General features: G+C 46.5%; 1 protein-coding gene across 1 annotated transcript; it reads left to right on the forward strand.

Moving 5' to 3' along the window:
- Positions 1–4,244: 4,244 nt before the first annotated feature.
- Positions 4,245–20,029, forward strand: LOC309541453 (C-type lectin lectoxin-Thr1-like). The gene is made up of 6 exons (XM_082239331.1): positions 4,245–4,260; positions 6,810–6,936; positions 16,248–16,327; positions 18,184–18,318; positions 18,624–18,735; positions 19,213–20,029. Exons 2-6 carry the CDS (start codon positions 6,816–6,818, stop codon positions 19,293–19,295), a joined length of 531 nt encoding a protein of 176 aa, XP_082095457.1. The 5' UTR covers positions 4,245–4,260; positions 6,810–6,815; the 3' UTR covers positions 19,296–20,029.
- Positions 20,030–21,151: the final 1,122 nt, after the last annotated feature.

Here is a 21,151-nt window from a genome sequence, read left to right on the forward strand (position 1 = left end):
CGTATTAAGCTGCATCGTCTCTGCCTCCTCTCTCTCTCTTTGCAGCGGCTGAACTGAATGCTTTCGATTCCCACTCAGCTCACAGCGTTCCAAGCTGCTTTCGTCAAGTCCTTGTAAGCCCGTCCCTTCAGGCTCGAGGCATAGAAGGTTAACCCTTCACTACACCCAACAGCTTCTCTGTCATTTGTGCATCCACTTCAAAGTGCTGGCTAAGACCTTTGACACGTTGGCAGTATGGTGCCTTGAGGGCAATCAACTCCTCTATAAGCTTTGATGTTGAGATGGAGGCATCTCAGGGAGTCTCCCCTTCAGTTATCCCCAAAACCCTCCAAACAAGAGCATGGCAAAAAGTGGCTGATCTGGAGTTCTGCGTCAGATTCCCAGCTATTTTCTGTGTCAGAAGTGGTGAGGAAACACACAAATTTACAGTACCAAAGAAAGCAGAGGCCTATATCCAAGCATTAATGGGAAATAGTCTCCAGGTGGGGCTAGCAATTGAGCACAAGAAGATTTTTATTTTTCATAACAACACACAAGTTCAATATGCAGACTGTAAGAGATGATTGGAATAAGGAACTGGAACTTTCATTATTACCCAGACATTGGGGAAATGTATTAGCTCCAATACCTAAGGTGTTATTAGATTTTAAATTAGGACTAATACAACAGAAAATAATATTTAGTGTTTATTGGACCCCTTTATGGTTGCATTAAAAGGGGTTGGCTAAGATAGCTCATTGTTGTAGATGTGGCAAGGACAAAGAAAAGATTGGAAATTTTGGAAGAGATAAAGGAAAAGGAAAAAGATTTATGCCAAACTCCAGTAAACGTGAAAGCGAAATAAAACATTAAAACGTTACAAACTCCGATTTCAATACTCTTGAACCAGGAAATTGAATGGAAAATAAAAAATGTCAAAACAAAGAAACTTTGAATTCTCTAATAAACCGGGAAGAATGTTAGCTTGGCAATTAAGGAAAAAACAAAAAGAAAGGTGATAAACAAATTCGAACATAGAGGGAAATTATTGATGATCCAAAGGAAATAACTAAAAAAATTGAAAACTACTTTAGGGAATTATATCAAGATGGGAAAGAAAACTAAGACAGAACAGAAAAATACAGTGGTACCTCGGGTTACATACGCTTCAGGTTACACACTCCGCTAACCCAGAAATAGTGCTTCAGGTTAAGAACTTTGCTTCAGGATGAGAACATAAATTGTGCTCCGGCAGCACAGCGGCAGCGGGAGGCCCCATTATCTAAAGTGGTGCTTCAGGTTAAGAACAGTTTCAGGTTAAGTACGGACCTCTGGAATGAATTAAGTACTTAACCCGAGGTACCACTGTATTTATGTCAAAATAATTTCCCGAAGATACCGGATGAGAAAATAAAATGGTTAAATTCTCCAGGTACTATGACAGAAATTCAGCAGGCAATTTCCAATGCAAAACTTCCAATGGAAAACACCAGGCCCAGATGGTTTACCAGCTTCTTTTTATAAGAAATTGGAAGAATCCCTAGCACAACCGCTTAAGGAGGTTATGAATGAGATATTATGCAAAGGGAAATTGCCAGAATTGTGGCAAGATGCATTCATAACACTAATCCCTAAGCAAGGTACAGATTCAACAACAGTTCAAAATTATAGATCGTTATCCCTCTTAAAAAATGATTATAAACTCTTTGCAGATATTCTGACAAATAGATTAAAAAGTATACTAAAAGACACAATACAGTGGTACCTCGAGTTACATATGCTTCAGGTTACAGATTCCGCTAACCCAGAAATAGTGCTTCAGGTTAAGAACTTTGCTTCAGGATGAGAACAGAAATCGTGTTCCAGTGGCGCAGCAGGAGGCACCATTAGCTAAAGTGGTGCTTCAGGTTAAAATCAGTTTCAGGTTAAGAACGGACCTCCAGAACGAATTAAGTACTTAACCCAAGGTACCACTGTAAATGAAGATAAAGCAGGTTTCCTACTGGGATGCCAAATGAAGAAGAAGAAGAAGAGTTTGGATTTGATATCCCGCCTTTCACTCCCTTTAAGGAGTCTCAAAGCAGCTAACATTCTCCTTTCCCTTCCTCCCCCACAACAAACATTCTGTGAGGTGAGTGGGGCTGAGAGACTTCAAAGAATGAAAGATAACATAAGAACTGTAATTGACATATTGGAGTACTTGGAGGCAAGAAGTGACAAACTGCCAGTATTACTTGTCAAGTGGCACCTTAGAGACCAACTAAGTTTGTTCTGGGTATAAGCTTTTGTGTGCATGCACACTTCTTCAGATATCTGTGTGCGTGCACACAAAACTTATACCCAGAACAAACTTAGTTGGTCTCTAAGGTGGTACTGGACAATTTTTTGTTTATTTTGACTGCGTCAGACAAACAAGGCTACCACCTGAAGCCAGTATTAATGTTTGTCAACACGGAAAAGGCATTTGACAATGTGTCATGGAATTTTATGAAAAAATGATAAAATCAATGGGCCTGGGGAAGTCTTTTAATAGGGGCACAGAAGCCATTTACAGGAATCAAAAAGCCAAACTGATTATCAACAATGGAATAACAGAAACCTTTAAAATAACTAAGGGAACAAGACAGGACTGTCCACTGTCCCCATTACTGTTTATTTTGATCCTAGAAATGTTGACAAGGAGGATAAGAGCAGATGAAGGCATAAAGGGGATAGTGGTGATGGGGAAATCATTTAAGCTAAAAGCTTTTGCAGGTGATCTTATAAGAACAACAGATAATCCATTAGAAAGTCTGCCCAAAGTTTTGGAAAGAATAAATGAGTTTGGTCAGGTGGCAGGATTCAAACTTAATGAAAATAAAAATAAATTGTTGGTGAATCTCACATTTTGGGGAAGGATATCTGTAATCAAAATGAATGTGCTAATGAAGACAATTCGGGGGGAAGGGAGGATGCTTCAAGGAGTGGCAAAGGGATATACTGAGGTTCACCCTGATGTTTGGAAAGATGGAGGTCACAAGGAGAAGGGGACAACAGAGGACGAGATGGTTGGACAGTGTTCTCGAAGGTGCCAACATGAGTTTGATCAAACTGTGGGAGGCAGTGGAATATAGTAGGGCCTGGCGTGCTCTGGCCCAGGGGGTCACAAAGAGTCGGACACGACTAAACGAATAAACAACAACAACCTTGAAAAACAAGATGTGGCCTTTGAAGTGCACTGTTGGGGGTGTGAACACTCTGTACCTCTACTGCAGAAGACCAGGGGCAGTTCTTCTGAAACTAACACCCCCTTCCCCCAAGTATATCAGGATGTGCTCATAACAGCCCACAAAATGCATCAGCTGGTAGGCAGGATTTCAATCTATATTCTGATTAGGCAAAGGAATGTGATGTTTCATGCTTTGTCTTATCTGCTGATGGAGAATGGATTCCTGTTGATGATGCCAACTGAGTTGCAAGAATATTTGCTGATGTTGATGACATTGGGAAAGTATACACCAGTCTTATGCACTTGTGCATTTGGATCAGAAGAGGAGAGGAAGGAAGGAAGGAAGGAAGGAAGGAAGGAAGGAAGGAAGGAAGGAAGGAAGGACCCAGTGGATCGGGGGACCACACAGCGCTGCAATTCCACTTCAGTTACACACTGCGCAGAAGGTGGTATTCCCCCCCAGTTCCAGATCAGGAAACTGAGTGGACAAAAATCTCACCCAGCCATTCATGATCACTCTGGAGATGTGTTTGTGGTAGAACAGACACTCTCCTTGTCCATCTCAACCAGATTGCCTCACTCTGAAGAAGGACCCCCTTTTTCTTCCTTAAAGTGAGGGAAAGAGGTGGGGCTTCATTAGCTAACACAATACACTCAAAGTAAGAGGCGCTGTGGAGAGAAGAAGCAATGGCCACATCTTGTAAAACGGGTGGGCAGATCCAGGAGCACTCTTCCTACCTTCTTACTTTCTCCTTGCCTAGCATGACTCTCCTCCTCCTTGCTAATTTCCACTTCATAGAAGTTGGATATTTTTCAATCCACAGTGGCTTTCAAGTGAAAGAGATCTTTCTGTACTTTTTGTTCTGATGCAAAAGATCTTGGTGTATGTTTGCGTTGAACCATTAGGCTTCCCTTGTGCTGCCAAGTGTCTCTCACCACATGCCATTGCCTACCTATCAGACTATAAATGACACATAAAGACCAGATTCCCACGCAGGCGTAGCTCAACTGGAACACTTGAATAAGGAAGAATCAGCAGCTCAGAGAGAGAGAGAGAGAAGCTGAAAAACCAGGTGAGTTATCTTTAAAAAAAAAAAAAATATTGGTTTTCCACAATTTTTATAAACACAAGCATTACACAATAAAGGCAAACAAACACATAAACAAACATATATAATTTCGAATCCTTTTTTCTTAAACCTTACTTCACCAACTTCCCCATACCTCCCCTTTCTGCATCCCAATTTCCAAATTTGTTTCAGCAAATCCTGCCCCTTGGTATTATCAAATTTTCCCTTATTCCTTTCCTTTACTTAATCTTTTACAGCTGTAATCCCCTTTTTTTCAAAAACCTCAACATTTTAGCATTCATTAATTTTACAGAGTTTCTTGAGGTAAATTTTAAATTTCTTCCAGTCTTCATCCGCCGTCTCTTTCCCCTGGTCACGGATTCTGCCGGTCATTTCAGCCAGTCCCATGTAGTCTATCACCTTCATCTGCCATTCCTCCAGGGTGGGTAGATCTTGTGTCTTCCAATACTTTGCAATGAGTATTCTTGCTGCTGTTGTGGCATACATGAAAAAAGTTCTGTCTTTCTTTAGCACCAATTGGCCGACAATGCCCAAGAGAAAGGCCTCTGGTTTCTTAGGGAAAGTACGTTTAAGTACCTTTTTCATTTCATTATATATCATTTCCCAGAAAGCCTTAATTTTCGGGCACGTCCACCAAAGGTGATAAAAAGTACCTTCAGTTTCTTTACATTTCCAACACTTATTATCAGGCAAATGATAGATTTTTACTAGCTTGACTGGGGTCATGTACCACCTATAGATCATTTTCATAATATTTTCCTTTAAGGCATTACATGCCGTGAATTTTATACCGGTGGTCCACAACTGTTCCCAGTCAGCAAACATAATGTTATGACCAATGTCTTGTGCCCACTTAATCATAGCTGATTTAACTGTTTCATCTTGTGTATTCCATTTCAGCAACAAGTTATACATTCTTGACAAATTTTTAGCATTGGGTTCTAACAGCTCTGTTTCTAGTTTTGATTTCTCCACCTGGAAGCCAATTTTCCTGTCCTGTTTATACACCTCCATTATTTGATAGTAGTGGAGCCAGTCTCGTGGTTTAAGCTTCAATCTCTCATAACTCTGTAATTTCAATCTATCTCCCTCTTGTTCCAAAATTTCCCAGTACTTTGGCCATTTGGCCTCCATGTTAAGTTTTTTCACGGCTTTAGCCTCCATTGGCGACAGCCACCTTGGGGTTTTATTTTCCAACAAATCTTTATATCTGATCCAAACATTATATAATGCTTTCCTAACAATGTGAATATTAAAAGCTTTATGCGCTTTAACCTTGTCATACCATAGATATGCATGCCATCCAAATGCATTATTAAAACCTTCTAAATCCAAGATATCTGTATTCTCGAGGAGCAACCACTCTTTCATCCAGCAAAAAGCTGCTGATTCATAGCACAGTTTTAAGTCCGGCAGGGCAAATCCCCCTCTTTCCTTTGCGTCGGTAAAAATTTTAAACTTTATTCTGGGTTTTTTGCCCTGCCAGACAAATTTCGAAATGTCTTTCTGCCACCTCTTGAAACAGTCCATCTTGTCAAGAATTTGCAATGCTTGAAATAGAAATAACATTCTAGGCAATAAATTCATCTTAATAACTGCAATTCGGCCTAACAAGGAAAGCTTCAAATTTGACCATGTTTCTAGATCCTTTTTAACCTCTGTCCAGCATTTCTCATAATTGTCTTTAAACAAATTTACATTCTTAGATGTCATGTTAATCCCCAGATATTTCACCTTCTTAACCACTGTCAACCCTGTTTCATTCTAAAAACCAGGTGAGTTATCTCCCCCTTTCTGATCTCTTTGACTCTCCGTGCTGGCCTTTAAATGGCAGCTATATCTCCAAAGTCCTATGCGGCCTAGGACCCTTGTACCTATGGGACCGCCTCTCCTGGTATGCCCCACGAAGGACCTTAAAGTCCACAAATAACAACAGTTTGGATGTCCCAAGTCGCAAGGTGGTTAGATTGGTCTCAACTAGGGCCAGGGCCTTTTCAGTACTGGACCCAACTTGGTAGAACACTCTGTCACAAGAGACTAGGGCCCTGCGGGACTTGACATCTTTCCACAGGGCCTGCAAGACAGAGCTGTTCCGCCTGGCCTTTGGTTTGGGCTCGGTCTGACCCTTATGTTTCCCTCCCCTTGTGGTTTTGATTTATGGGCTACTATTAAAAATGAGGCCGCCAACCTAGCAGTTCGAAAGCACATCAAAGTGCAAGTAGATAAGCAGGTACCGCTCCGGTGGGAAGGTAAACGACATTTCCTTGCGCTGCTCTGGTTCACCAGAAGTGGCTTTGCCATTTTGCCCGCATGTACACCGGCTCCCTCAGCCAGTAAAGTGAGATGAGCACCGCAACCCCAGAGTCAGCCAGGACTGGACCTAACAGTCAGGGGTCCCTTTACCTTTACCTTTACTTTATTCTATCTGGGTGAGATAATGAGTGTTTTTTCTGTTAGAAAGCGAATGCCTCGCCTCCTGACCGATGGATAGAGGAAACTCAGCCTAGCAATTGTGTGTTTTGTGTCTCCAGAAACAGATGCAGCCTTCCTCTGACCCCAGGCTCAGCCTCCTTTGCACCTGCCTTGTTCTGATATGGCAGCTCTCCTTTGGCTTCGCAATGAAAATAAAAGAAGCAGAAAACCCCTACGGTCCCAATGGTAAGGTATCATTTCATCTTGGAGGTGGTTGATGTCTCCTTAGAGAAAGAGAAGCTTCTGGCAGCATTGGAAAGCCAAGTGTAGATCCATTGGCTGTTTGGTTCAAAATGACAGAATCCTGTTCTGTATACAGCACGCAGCTTCAATAGCACTTAGATTGTACCAGTTTTAATGTCTCCCAGGGCACTTCAACCTTCAGGCCCCCTGACTTTAACCTTCAGGCCCCTGAATGGGATGGACCTATGAAATATGTTAAACTGTTTGTGCCTGTATCCTCTTCCCTGCACACAGACGTTCCAGTTGGATACTGGTCTGTCCACCATCTTCATCTGTCAGCTGAGCTACCACCAAGAGAGGGGGGCTTTTCTGTGGTGGCCCCACCCCCAGTATAGTTGCAGTGAACAGCTACACTTTTCAGAAGGCCTTAAAGTGCCAAAGAGCCTTCCCGTGTGTCAGGGAACTGACATCAGAGGCACGGGAGAAGGAGAGGGTCTCTGATTCTGCAGGAGAAGGTCCCAGCGCTAGGGGGAGACTCAGCTGGGAAGAAGGGGAAGGGAATAAGTGTAACACCAGGGATCCAGGAGAGCAACGGGACAGGGAGGTGCAGGGGCTCCAGGACTCTTCGTTGGAAGTTAGTGAGAAGAGCCCAGGCACTCTGCTGCCCACGCCCACCCTGCGCAGGAGACTCCCGCGCAGTGAGAGGCGGAGACGATTGGGCGTCAAACAACTCTTGGCAGCGCTTTAAGAAACGCCCACAGACAGATTCTACGAGTGACTAAGGGCAGCCACGCTGAGATAGGCTGTGCAGTCCGGAGGGTTTAACCAGGCAATCTAATGCTCAAACGGAGCAGGATTACGCACGAGTAACTCCCAACCACTACAGCAATCTGTCTGTACCTGAAAGTTGCTCGTGCGCAACAAGCAGAAGGGGGCATCATGAGTAAGACCGGAGAAGTCGGAGCCACGAAAGGGGCGGCTGGAGGCAAATCACTGGAGGAGAGAAACCGCGATTTGGAAGAGCACATAGCCATCCTGACGGTGAGGCTGGACGAACGATGGTCTCTGGATGCTCAGGCGAAACCCACCCCCATAGTGAGGAAGGTACCGGGACTGGTGCATAAGTTTGGGGGAAAGCCTCAAGAGTATGGGGCGTTTAGAACAGAAATAGAATATGCCTTGAAGCTGCAGCAAAACGATTTTGAAAATGACGCAGCGAAAGTTGCTTATATTGTGGGGCACTTGCAGGACGGGGCTAGAGAGTGGATTCGACTGCTTATGGCGACGCAGAATGACGCCATGGAGGATCTACCGAAATTCTTCCAGGCGATGGATGCAATGTTCAGTAGCGATGTGCAGCAGATTGTTACAAAACGGGAACTGCTGAGCTGTAAGCAGGGAGAAGGGTCAGTTAGAGACTATTGGTCACGTTTTGCAATGATCGTTCACTGCCTGGGGTGGCAGCTGGACTCGGAACCCATACAAATGCTATTTGAGGAGGGGTTGTCACCAACGGTCAAAGATGAGCTTTCGCACGCACCCCGCCCACAGTCTATGGATCAGCTGACCAAAGCAGTCCTTACGATTGGCGTAAGAGAGGAAGCGCGGGCTCAAGAGAGGCGGGAAGGGAGAGAGCAGCGTTGTCATGACTACCGCATTCCTAGAATACCTAGGCAGCCTTCCCCGCCGGTGGAGCCAATGGAAATAAGCGGTGCGCGCGCCCAGGAGGTTTCAAACTCCAGCGAGAGTCGCAAAAAGGAGGGAAAGGATGTAAAAACAACCAAGAAATGTTTCCTTTGCCAACGGCCAGGACATTTTGCCAGAGTCTGCCCACAAAGAAAGGCCTGGCAAGGGATGGTGGGGGCCGTGGAGGGCGAGGAGGAGGAACCCCAAACCCCGGAGCAGGGAAACGGAAACGCTTGGCTGCCAATCAGCGGGCACAGCAGCCGAGCCAACAACCAATGAATGTGCCCAAACCAGATTCTCCAAGAGCCGCAATTGCCATTGAGGTGGTGCTTGAACTCCCAAATGGGCACCCAGTGAAGGTTCAGGGTACGCTGGACTCAGGAAGCTCTTGCAACTTTTTTAGCAGGGACTTTGCTTTAGAGCATCAGCTTCACCTGCTACCTTTGGACGCACCTCTGCAAGTCACCACCATTGATGGGAGGGAACTGATTGGGGGGGGAGTTACCCACCAGACCCCACCGATGAGAATGAGAGTGTCTAGGCACTCGGAGACAATCGCCTTCCACGTTGCCCCATTAGCGGGTCCCCCAATAATATTAGGGATGAGCTGGCTAGCGCAACATGTTCCAGTGGTGATGTGGCATCAGAGGACCATCAGCTTTGGGTCTGACTACTGCCTGCAGCACTGCTTAGGTGGGGAAATGCCGAGGATGAGCGTAGCCAGAGTGGCAAGCACTGCAATGGAGGGTAAAGGGGAGGTGCCACCACAATATGCTGATCTGAAGGAGGTTTTTAGTGAAAAGGAGGCAGATAGACTGCCACCCCACAGGCCGTTCGATTGCCAGATCAATTTGCTCCCTGGGGCGCAGCTGCCTGTGGGTAAGCTGTATGCCATGTCAGACAGGGAGATGAAGGAGTTACGGGACTTTATCGACAAGAACCTAAAGAGAGGGTTTATAAGAGAGTCAAAGGCAGTGGGGGGTAGTCCAGTATTTTTTGTGGACAAAAAGGACACTGATAAACCGAGGCTTGTGGTGGACTTCAGGGCGGTAAATTTGGTGTCAGAACCTGTGACTTTCCCTATGCCCAGAATTGACGACATTCTGACGAGAGTGAGGAAGGGAAAGATTTTCACCAAGCTAGACCTTAGGGGGGCTTACAACTTAATCCGAATGAGAGAGGGAGATGAATGGAAGACCACCATGTTCACACCCCTGGGGGCCTTTGAATATCTCGTTATGCCTTTCGGATTACAGTCAGGCTCCGCCTGTTTTCAAGCGTTCATGCACCACGTGTTGGGGTCTCTGCTTTACAAGAACTGTGTAGCATTCCTGGACGACGTCTTGATATATTCAGAAAATGAGGAGCAACATGTGAGAGATGTCAGGGAAGTGCTACAACGATTGCAGAAGCACCAGTTGTGGGTCAAGCTAGAGAAATGTCAGTTTCATGCCCGAGAGGTGGAGTTCCTGGGGTACAAGTTATCTGACAAAGGCTTAGCCATGGACCCAAGCAAGGAGCAAGCAGTATTGGAGTGGAAAACCCCAAAGACACGAAAGGATGTGCAGAGGTTCCTAGGTTTTGGCAATTTCTACAGGAAGTTCATCAAGAACTTTGCACACTTGACAGCCCCAATCACGGACTGTCTCAGTAGTAAAAAGAAGTTTGTGTGGACGGAGGAAGCCCAGCAATCCTTTGAAAGATTGAAAAAGGTGTTCGCGTCAGAAGAACAATTACTACATGAGGATTTGGAGAAACCACTGCAGTTGGAGACTCACGCGTCAGACACAGCCATAGGGGCGGTTCTGTTGCAGCCAGGACTGAACAAGCAAGAATGGAAACTGTGTGCCTTTTTCTCGAGGAAGCTGAGCAAGTCGGAACAAAACTACACCGTGTACGACAGAGAACTGCTAGCAATTTACGCCGCCTTTCGTCAGTGGCGCCATTTGCTGATAGGGGCGCAGCGCAAGATCCAGGTCTGTACAGATCACAAGAACTTGGAATATTGGCGGACAGCACGGGTGCTCAACCAGAGACAGATTCGCTGGGCGCAGGAGTTTTCCAAGTTTTCCTTCGAAATCCAGTATGTGCCAGGCGAGCAAAACGTGAGAGCAGACACTCTCTCGCGGAAACCAGAGTACTTCGAAGGAGAGGGGCCGCCGGAGACCCGACACGTCATACCTGAGGACCGATGGGTGTGGGGGGGAACTCTAGTGGGCACGAGAGAACTAGCAGGACTCACTAGGGACGATGAATTCACACGAACAAAAATCAGGGAACTCCAAGATGGGAGGGGAGCACCAGAGGGGTTCGAAGAGAAGGAAGGGGTTTTGTACTACAGGGGGGCAATGTACGTACCGGGGGAGGCTCTAAGAAGAAGGGTACTCAAACAACTTCATGACACCCCCACAGCGGGGCACTTTGGGCAACACAAAACCATGATGCTGGTGACCCGACAATTTTGGTGGCCACGGGTGAGGGAAGATGTACGCGAATATGTAAGAGGGTGTGACCGCTGCCAGAGGGCCAAAGGGGAACGCACGGTACCAGCAGGTTTGCTGGAACCCTTACCCACACCAAACAAACCCTGGGAGGTGGTGTCAATTGATTTCATGACGGATCTGCCCAAATCGAGGGGAAAAACAGCAGTGATGGTAGTAGTCGACTTGCTAACCAAAATGTGCCATTTTATCGCCTGCTCACATGCGGTGACGGCGGAAGAAACGGCACGGTTGTTTGTAGAACACATTTTCAGGCTACATGGCGCCCCCTTGAGGGTTCTCTCAGACCGCGGAAAACAATTTACTTCACGGTTCTGGAGGAAGCTCATGAGCCTACTGCAAGTCAAGGTCAGCTTCTCAACAGCGAGACACCCAGAAACCAATGGGCAAGCGGAAAGGGCAAACAGCGTACTCCAACAATACTTACGCTGCTACATTAGCGAGAGGCAGAATGATTGGGTAGAGAAACTAGCGTTAGCAGAATTTGCGTACAATAACGCTGAACATGTGTCCACAGGAATGAGTCCATTTTTGGCCAATTATGGGTGTCATCCCAGGGCATTCCCGGGTAATGAGGAACAGAGCTGGAGTGTGCCCGCAGCTGAACAGTTTGTGGAAGAAATGGAAACGTTACATCAACAGCTCAAGATGAACCTAGAAAGGGCCAAGGCCAATTACAAGAAACAAGCAGATAAACACCGAAGGGAAGGGGAAACCATAAGGGTGGGGGATCGCGTGTGGCTGTCCACTCAAGGGTTACCCTTTAAGGGAGGGTGCAAGAAGTTGCAGCCCAGACGACTGGGGCCGTTTGAAGTCATACAACAGATAAACCCCGTGGCGTTCAAGCTCAGGTTGCCCAACAACATGAAAATACATCCCGTGTTCCACAGGTCCTTGCTCTCACCACACAGAGAGGGGCGGGAATTCGAGGGGCGGGAGGTAGAAGTCATGCCACAACCACCGGTAGAAGAAAGGGAACACCAAAGTTCAGCCACAGAGATAGTTGATTCAAGGTGGCGGGGTCGGCAAGTGGAGTACTTGGTGGCGTGGGAAGGAGAGCCCTGGTCGGAAATAACGTAGGTGCCAGCAGAGGCAATTGGCGACGAGCATATGGTGGAAGTGTTCCACCGATGGTTCCCAGATAAGCCCCAGCCCTTAGAGAGATTCTGGGAGGAACAATTCGGTACCACGGAGGAGGAAGAGAGTTTCGAAGGGTTTTCAGAATCCGAAGAAGAATCGGATTGGGAGGGTCATTCCATGGGTGGGAACCTTAGCAGGTGGGAAGAGGTTTTTGCACCCACCGATGAGGAGGACAGCTCATTCCAGGGTTTCCTTGGCTCGCCGACCAGAGAAGAGGCTACAATAGAGCCCACAGGTCGGAGGGGGAGTGAAGGGAGCCCTGGGAGGGAGGTGAATGTCTCCCAGGGCACTTCAATCTTCAGGCCCCCTGACTTTAACCTTTAGGCCCCTGAATGGGATGGACCTATGGAATCTGTTAAACTGTTTGTGCCTGTATCCTCTTCCCTGCACACAGACGTTCCAGTTGGATACTGGTCTGTCCACCATCTTCATCTGTCAGTTGAGCTACCACCAAGAGAGGGAGTCTTTTCTGTGGTGGCCCCACCCCCAGTATAGTTGCAGTGAACAGCTACACTTTTCAGAAGGCCTTAAAGTGCCAAAGAGCCTTCCCGTGTGTCAGGGAACTGACATCAGAGGCACGGGAGAAGGAGAGGGTCTCTGATTCTGCAGGAGAAGGTCCCAGCGCTAGGGGGAGACTCAGCTGGGAAGAAGGGGAAGGGAATAAGTGTAACACCAGGGATCCAGGAGAGCAATGGGACAGGGAGGTGCAGGGGCTCCAGGACTCTTCGTTGGAAGTTAGTGAGGAGAGCTCAGGCACCCCAATGCCCACGCCCACCCTGCGCAGGAGACTCCCGCGCAGTGAGAGGCGGAGACGATTGGGCGTCAAACAGCTCTTATGTTGGCAGCGCTTTAAGAAACGCCCACAGACAGATTCTACGAGTGACTAAGGGCAGCCACGCTGAGATGGGCTGTGCAGTCCGGAGGGTTTAACCCGGCAATCTAATGCTCAAACGGAGCAGGATTACGCACGAGTAACTCCCAACCACTACACCGTGAATCATTATTTCCCCCTTTTTTTGGAACAGCCTTTTGCTATTAGAATTTCAACTTTTTTTGCTGTGAATCATTCTTGGTTTAGTAGTATTTATTTCCTAGTGGTTTTTATTATTGGTTGAAATAAGATTATCTATTGCTGTTAGTCTCCTTAGCTTCCCTTGACTGGAAAATTGGCAGGTAAATAATTTAAAACAATACAATGAAAATATTATATGTCATATTGGAAACCAAGAAAGTGGTGAACTCCGTGACCTGGGACGTCTTTGAGGCCGTTCAATTTCCCTTTGACTTTTATGGCACCGTATTTATTTATTTTTTATAAAAAATTTATTGGTTTTTCAAATTTTATAAAGACATAACACACACATAAAAGACAAAGACAAGAACACGTAAAATTTCAAAAATCTTACTTTCTTAACCTTGATCATTGACTTCCCCCCACCCCCCTCCATGCATCCCAATTCCCATAATTCTGTCAGCAAGTTATTATTTTCTCTCCTTGCCATGTTAATATTACATCTTTTATAAAAAATTAAGTTCTTTCCTAAGTTGGACTCAAAATCTCTTCCATCGATTTCCCATTTTTTATAAAACATGAATCATAGTGACTAAACCCAAAAGTCATAAGTGTTTTTGAAATTCTGTTTTCCCCCCCTCCCATCCCCGGTTTCCGTCCCTTCCCAAATATATGTCCAAAATAACAGTTCTTAGCCTGGATTCCTCACGTCCGAGGCCTTCAAATCTCTTTCAGTCCCTCTCCGCCGGTTTTGTTGGTGATCCTTCATGTTGGTCTTCGGATCTCGAAGGAGTTCTATCCCAATCAAGCCAGGTTTTCTTCCCACCAAAGCACTTAGAACCAACTGCTGCAAAATTTCCACCAATCCTTCATATTCAGAGTCAGAATAAGAATGAAAATAAGAGTAAAAATGAAAATGGAGGCCCCAGTCATATTTCTTCTTTCTTTTAAATTCTTGAATTCCAAGTATTCCAGGGGCTTTCTCCTTCATCTTTCGGATCTTTTGCAGATTTGTAATCCACATAATCCAAGGGTCTTCTTGTTTATAAACCATTTGTATAGGCTTCTGATTTGTGCTTTCCATCTGTACTTTCTCCTTTGCTTGTTTAGTCTCGTTTCCTTCTTGCGTTATCTCTTTCCGTTCAGCTGCAGATTTTTTCTCACTCAAATCCTCCATACTTTCAGCAGAGCTGCTTATTCCAGAAGTCAAGGTCATGAGTTGTTTATTCATAGCAAGACTCTGCTCTTGTAAAATTCCCACAAGGTAAAACGTTTTTTCTATTTCAGCTAGTAAGTTTCCATCCACAGCCATTGTAATGTCTCAGAATTCCCCCTAGGGGGAATCTAGTTACTTAGTAATCTTTTCCCAACAATCCTTTACCTCGTTATTTATTTCTTTGTTTCCAAACACTTTAGTTAAATTATATCACATTTAGTCCAGAGAGATCTTAAGTATCAAACTTTTTCGCTTTAAATCACCCGTTTGACAGCTTTTGACAGCTGTCAAACTCCTTTCCTCTTCAGCAAGCTCAAAGACAGGACGCTCCCGGGCCCGGGAGGGGGGGTTGCATACGGCAAAAGAAAAACTTCTAAAAAACCACTCTTACACTCCAGCTCCACACTTCTTTTATCCAATCGTGAAAGTTAATGTCTTTTTAACTCACCCCAAAAGGGTAGGCTCCCCAACTTAGTTTTTCCTGCTATTGCTTTAAATCGTCTGCAGGAGGGGGGGGTGCGGACTTCCCTTTGACACATCCCCCGGTCGTACCAAATTCGCGGATAAGTATTTTAAAGTCCAGATTCCGATCTACTCACGGGTTGCTTCTTTTTTGGGTCCGAATTTAAGGAAAAAAGTCAGCGCTCTTCAGCCATGGCACACGGCTTCGCTCCGCTGGGATAGCGGTCTACTCCCAGCACCACGCCACTCTCCGTACCCTCTCCGCAAGCCTTTAAAAAGGCTCTTCATGGGTCGGGGGGCGCTTAAGGTGCCCACCGAGTCACCAGGTCCACAGGCATCCGCGCCTGCGGTTTTTAAGGGTCTCCGCGTCGCCGTCGCGGCAAGACCCGTCCCCAGCGGAGCCGATTCCCTCTGGAGCTCGGAGGGAATCCGCCATTAGCTGTTCGCGCCAACCCGGAAGTATGGCACCGTATTTTTAGGTCTATAAGATGAGCTTTATTGACCCAAAAATGAAGTTCAAAATTTAGGCTCGTCTTATACACGGGTAGTGCTGAGGGGGGAATCCCGAAAATCGCTCACCCGCTGGAACACAGCACACAACCACTCACATCGTAGCTGCCTGATCGCTGCCATTAGCCCTCCCGCTTGCCGCTGTGGCATCCAATAGACAGCTGCCCTTGTCACAGCAAGCGGGAGCATGATTGGCGGCCACTGGCGGCAATCAAGGAGCTGATAAGTGGTTTCCACTCACATTGCAGAAACCACCTGCCAGCGGCCACCAATCACCCTCCCGCTTCCTGCGACAAGGGCAGCTGTCTATTGGCTGCCGCAGTGGCAAGCAGGAGGGCTAATGGCGGCAATCAGGCAGCTGCGATGCGAGCGGTTGTGTGCTCCGTTCCAGTGCGCAAGCGATTTTCAGGATTCCCCCTGCTCACAACAATCAGGTGGCCAATGCCGAAAATTGATCACCTGCCGGAAGGAAATGTGAGCCTGAGTTTTTAAGCGGCGATTGGCCACTTGATTGTGGGAGAGAGATGGCAAAAATCGCTCATTCGTCGGAACGAAGTGCAAGCCCGAGATTGTAAGCGGCAATTGTAAGTGATGCGAGGGGTTGTGTCCTGCGTTCTGGTGGGTGAGAGATTTTTTGCATTCCCCCCAAATAATCCTCCCCAAAAGCTCAATCCCCCCTTTTTTCTCAATTTTGAGCCCCCCAAAATACAGGTATTTTATTTCCACTGTTTCCTGTGCTGACATGACCATGTTGAATGCTAATGTTCTCCTTTTCTGCTACCTCAAGGCTGCCTCCGGGGCTGGACCAGATTAAAGGGAAGCTGCTATCGAATCTTTTCCGACCATTTGAGATGGAATGAGGCAATGGTAAGAGGGGGCTCTAGGTGCTTTGGGTGGGTCCAGAAAGAACAAGGGCACAAAACACAAGATATTCTTGAGAGTCTCTGCAGAAGACCTGTTATGAATCTCAATCCCATGGCCATCTTTTGCATCTCAAGAGCTAATGAGATGTCATTTAGGCATCTGAAGTGAGGCCTTGGGCAACCAGCTCAGTTCATCAGTTTATCGTTCTTCGCAGATTCAGATGAGGCTGAGGAAGCTCAGGACCATTGCCTGGAACCACTAGGGGGCTGGATGAAGGCCACTGAAACTCAATCCTGGAAAGGTTCTGTGGGATAGTGATTGGATAGATACGCTCTTCATAGGCTGGAAGTAGGCAGGCCTTCTTTAAGATGGCTTGAGATGGTGGGCTCATCATCCCAGAAAAGACCCATTGGCACCAAAGGTTGGAGTACTTACTCAGGTTTGATGAAGGCTCCAACATGTTCTGCTTTGAAGTGAGCCCCCAGGGACAGGTAGGTTCATAAATGATGCCCATTTGTTGGGAATAGCATGAAGAACCCAAAGTACGTTAGAGAGAGTCAGAACAGCTTATGCAATAAGGGATGAGGCAAGCAAGATCCACAACAGCCACTGAACACACATTTGAAGAACATGGCATTCCCCCAAGAGTCCAGGGAGCTGTAGGTTGCTGTCCGCAAGGCTACAGTTCCCATGGTCCTTGGGTATAAGCTACATGTTTATTAAAGGTGCTTGAAATGTGTGGTGTGGGAGTCATTGAAGCCCACCAGGAAAATAACAGCCGTGTGAGCACCCTGACATTTGATGCACCAGGTAGTTGGCTTGCTCAGCTCTTACCTCAAGGCTGCCCTGTCTAAATAAATAGGAATGATGTTCCTGCTATGGTAGGGCACATCCCTGGCATTTTCCTACCATGTCCTGATTAGCCAAGCTCATCCGAATAGAACGGGTATTTTGCCAGGTACTGTTCCTCCTTTCGGGAAGGAATATATTAGCAGATCAACACAGCTACCTGCGCTTTTTCATTCTTTCAAGGCAAGGCTTTCAGTTCTCCTTGGGGACAGGTTGGCTGTTGTGTCCAGCTTTTGCACAAACATAAAATGACCACTACGTCACCGGACATTGCCCAAGCATGCTGCATGATGGATCTGGCAGCCTTAAAAGTGCACATGCAATTCATTAGATGGGCATGATGGGGGGAAATTTGGCTTTGAAGCACATCTTAATGAGAGCAACTGGATTTGGCATGTCCTGAAATAACACACATCAAAACAGAGGCATTATTTGAAATTTCGTTCTCCCCAAATATATTTTGAACAAACATACATATACTTCACACGACATGCAGTGTACGTGAGTAAGAAAAGCACGTTAGGAGGCATGCACGCACAGACACCACAGAATTTTGAGGGGCCCCGGGCACATCCTTGAAGATTTGTGGGGCTCTTGGCCCCCTGCCCACCAGTTGGTGCCACTGTATTAGAAGAAATTGTGGGTAAAATGTATTCTTGAAAATAACACCCAAAGCTGCAGTATATGAGGTGAAATTGCAAACAAATGTTTATATACTGGGGCAATGTCCACTCAAATACTGCTCAGTTCTCCCGAGAACTTTTCTTTTTATAAACAAAATCACAAACTGAAAGTGGAGAATCTAATTAAAAATCAGACAATGAAGAAACTGAGCGAGACACAAATGGGGATATTGCACCGTGCTGGATCTCTTGCGTTTCAATCAGTCACATGTCCAGAGCTGGATTTCCACGTATTGCGACTGCACTATTCAACCTTGAGCCTGACTTTGAGGAGAATTCAAAGGTAAGTGTAGCTGCATAAAACTCATTCTTTTTTCCACTTCTCAGAGAGTCTGCCGTATATTTGACCCGACTTCTGAGCTTGCCTCTATTCATGATAAGAAAGAACTGCGTAGGGTGTCTGACATGCTTCTAATTCCAAAGGTACTACGTGTCTGGATTGGATTGTCAGTCAATGATAAGGTGAGTCTCCAAGGCCTTCTCCTCCTCCTCCGTCAGCACTGTTGGAGCTGATAGTAAATGAATTCAGTGGGAAGATTCTTCTATGGGGCTTCCCCAGCTGATGAAATGCTACGAGAAGGTTTTCTGGACTCAACATACTGGAGGCCAATACAGGCATGGTGGGCTCCTGGCTGATGTCCTGCAACTCAAATAATGTTGTCTGTGGTTCTTTTGGGTGGAATCATCAAGGAGTGTGCTGTGTCTTGGAAGTGTCACCTAGTGATCTGTTCTTTCTAAAGAACATCCCACCTCTCTTGTCCCTACAGGATGGAAATTGGGAGTGGACAGATGGCTCTGTTCCCGAGTTCCTACCGTGGACTAAGGGAGAACCTATGAGTAGTGGCATCAACTCATGTGTCTACTTGTTTCGTGCGGACGGTAAGGAGTCCACTCTCAGAACTGGTACTTTGGAGCTGCCATGCTCAAAGCAATGCGGGTTGCAGTATTTTCTTGATTTCTACTGCGGGTATGAGATGTGCTCCTTGCCTGCTCTTTGGCCAAGAGTGAAGGACTTCCTTTAGAGCCCTTTCATCTGTTTGGTAGAGATATTCCCAAGCTGCCTTACAAGAATCTAGCCTTCCCAAAGGGGCTCCGACTGACAGGGAACACCATCCTAATACACTTTTGCTTTCTACTCAAGGTCCTCCCCATAGATGCCACCACCCGCATTGGCCAATTTAATATTGGATAGGTGGCTGGGTTTCTTCTGAATGGGGGAAGAAGAAAGGACATTCTTTGCACGCACCATGGGGTGTGGGGGTGCATGTGTTTTGAGGGTGTGGGGGTCCCAGCAGCAGCATGCCAAGGAGCCCCTGATGTCACTCTGCCTAAGCTCATTTCTCTTTTTCTTTCCAGTTTTTTTGAGATTTAGAGCTGAGGATTGCCGATATGAAGAATCCTATATTTGTGAACATGAGCCAGCATCTGCATCCTCCTGACCTGTTCGCTCTCCCTGGCTGACCCCATCAAATCTCAGAAGCTTCCATCCAACGCTGTCTTTCTACCTGCGCCTTTTTCAGAATATGAAAACGTCAGAGGTGCCCTTCTGCCCCATTCCAGTGGCCCATCTATTCCAGCGTCCTGCTCTCACAGTAGCCTGCAATAGATCTCATTGAATCCTGCAAGTAGCAAGAGCCCCCTTCCCTGGGAGCCCAGGATGAAAAAACTTGGGGTTCACCAACGTCAGGAGGACAACAGCCTCCCCTTCCCTAATAGATGCCTCAGCCCATTGTGAATTTAAACACATGCCCCTGAAACAAGAACCAATTACTTTCCTTTATTACTTCCTGCCCCTCCCAACTCACTGGTCTCCAATATCCTGATTCAGATTGCAAGCCATTTAGGACATTCAACTGGTCTCTTTCACTGTGCAAAGAACCAACGCCCTTTTATGGCAGTGTCTTCTAGAGCCCTGGGAAGGGTGGAGCCTTAATGAAAGCAATCCCTCTGCAGAGAATAAATGACTGTTTGCAGGTGCGGCTTGAATCCAAACCACACCTGCAAAAAGACAAAGTGGGGCTTCCAGCCAGCCCCCTTGCAGCTGTGCTCTCAGCGCAAACCAGCTTCTTGTTGCTGAAAGGGTGTCTCCAAAGGGGCTTCAGTCCAGCACTAATTAGATGAGAGAAAGACACCCCCCCCCTTGGCAGCAGTAGGACGTTCCCAATGGGGTTTGCTCTTAGCACCGATCAGTGGTGAAGAGGAGGGCCTCTGTGATACACTTTCCAATCTGTAAGACAAATCTACGGGGGAAATATGTAATGCAACCAATTCAAGGAGCGCTTGCTGTCCCCATTCCTGCTTGCAAAGGATTAATTAGGAGCTCAATTTCAGCTCCCAATTGTCCTGTTGTCCACCCCTAATGTTACACAGAACCATAAAATTGTGAAAGTGGAAGGGACCCTGAGGGTCATCTAGGCCAACCCCCTGGAATGCCGGAATCACAACGAAAACATCCCTGGCAGGCTGTCATCCCACCTCTGCTTTGAAACCTCCAAGGAAGAAGAATTCCCCACCTTCTGAGGGCGTCCATTCCACTGTCAAAAAGCTCTTACACTCAGAAAGTTCTTCCTTGTGTTTAGCTGGAATCTCCTTTTTTTAAACCTGAATCAATTGAGGATATAGTTGGGAGGGGAACAGCCTTGTAGGTGCCCCATCCCTCGTATAATATATATAAGATGATGGGGACTGAGGGCAACAGAGGCACTTGCAGAAAGAAATGTCACAACCATTTTGAGATGCCAAGAGATCTACTGGGCAATGGGCAGAAGAAGGAATCCTCCTTCAGTGCAGATCCCTGACCTTTTCATCATTCTGATGGGGAAGCATAACTTTTAAAAATGTACCTGCCTCTACAAATATGCTGCAGAAATAAATACTCCTATATTGCATCAGCCTCAGTGGTTTCTCTGTCATTTGTGCACCCAGTTCAAAGCACTGGCTAAGACCTTTGAAACATTGGCAATATGGTGCCTTGAAGGGAATAGACTCCTCTATAAGCTTTGATATTGAGATGGAGGCATCTCAGGGAGTCTCCCCCTTACTTCCTGGTGCAACTGGACTTCTCCGTGACCCTTCCACTCTGCAGGGAGGTGGGACCGATTCGTATGGTCCGCCCCCGCCACTTAATTGATCCAGGTGGTTTCCAGAGAGTGGTAGGGGGTGTTTTATTCACATGTTGATGGCCTTTCACCTGATTCCCTGGTGGCCCGCTGGAATGTGGAGTTAACCAGGGCTATCGACTGTCTAGCTCCGATGCGCCCTCTCCAATTGCATTATTTATATATGTTTGTTTGTT

The sequence above is a fragment of the Podarcis vaucheri genome, assembly GCF_965113315.1.
Source record: "Podarcis vaucheri genome assembly, chromosome: 10".
Classification (NCBI taxonomy): domain Eukaryota; kingdom Metazoa; phylum Chordata; class Lepidosauria; order Squamata; family Lacertidae; genus Podarcis; species Podarcis vaucheri.

What these genes read in the sequence shown, in the direction of transcription:
- LOC309541453 (XM_082239331.1), top strand. Translation starts at nt 6,816, where the DNA reads ATGCAGCCTTCCTCTGACCCCAGGCTCAGCCTCCTTTGCACCTGCCTT. An exon ending in AAACCCCTACGGTCCCAATG is followed by an intron (nt 6,937 to 16,247) that starts GTAAGGTATCAT and finishes TGCTACCTCAAG; the next exon opens with GCTGCCTCCGGGGCTGGACC. An exon ending in TGAGATGGAATGAGGCAATG is followed by an intron (nt 16,328 to 18,183) that starts GTAAGAGGGGGC and finishes TCCACTTCTCAG; the next exon opens with AGAGTCTGCCGTATATTTGA.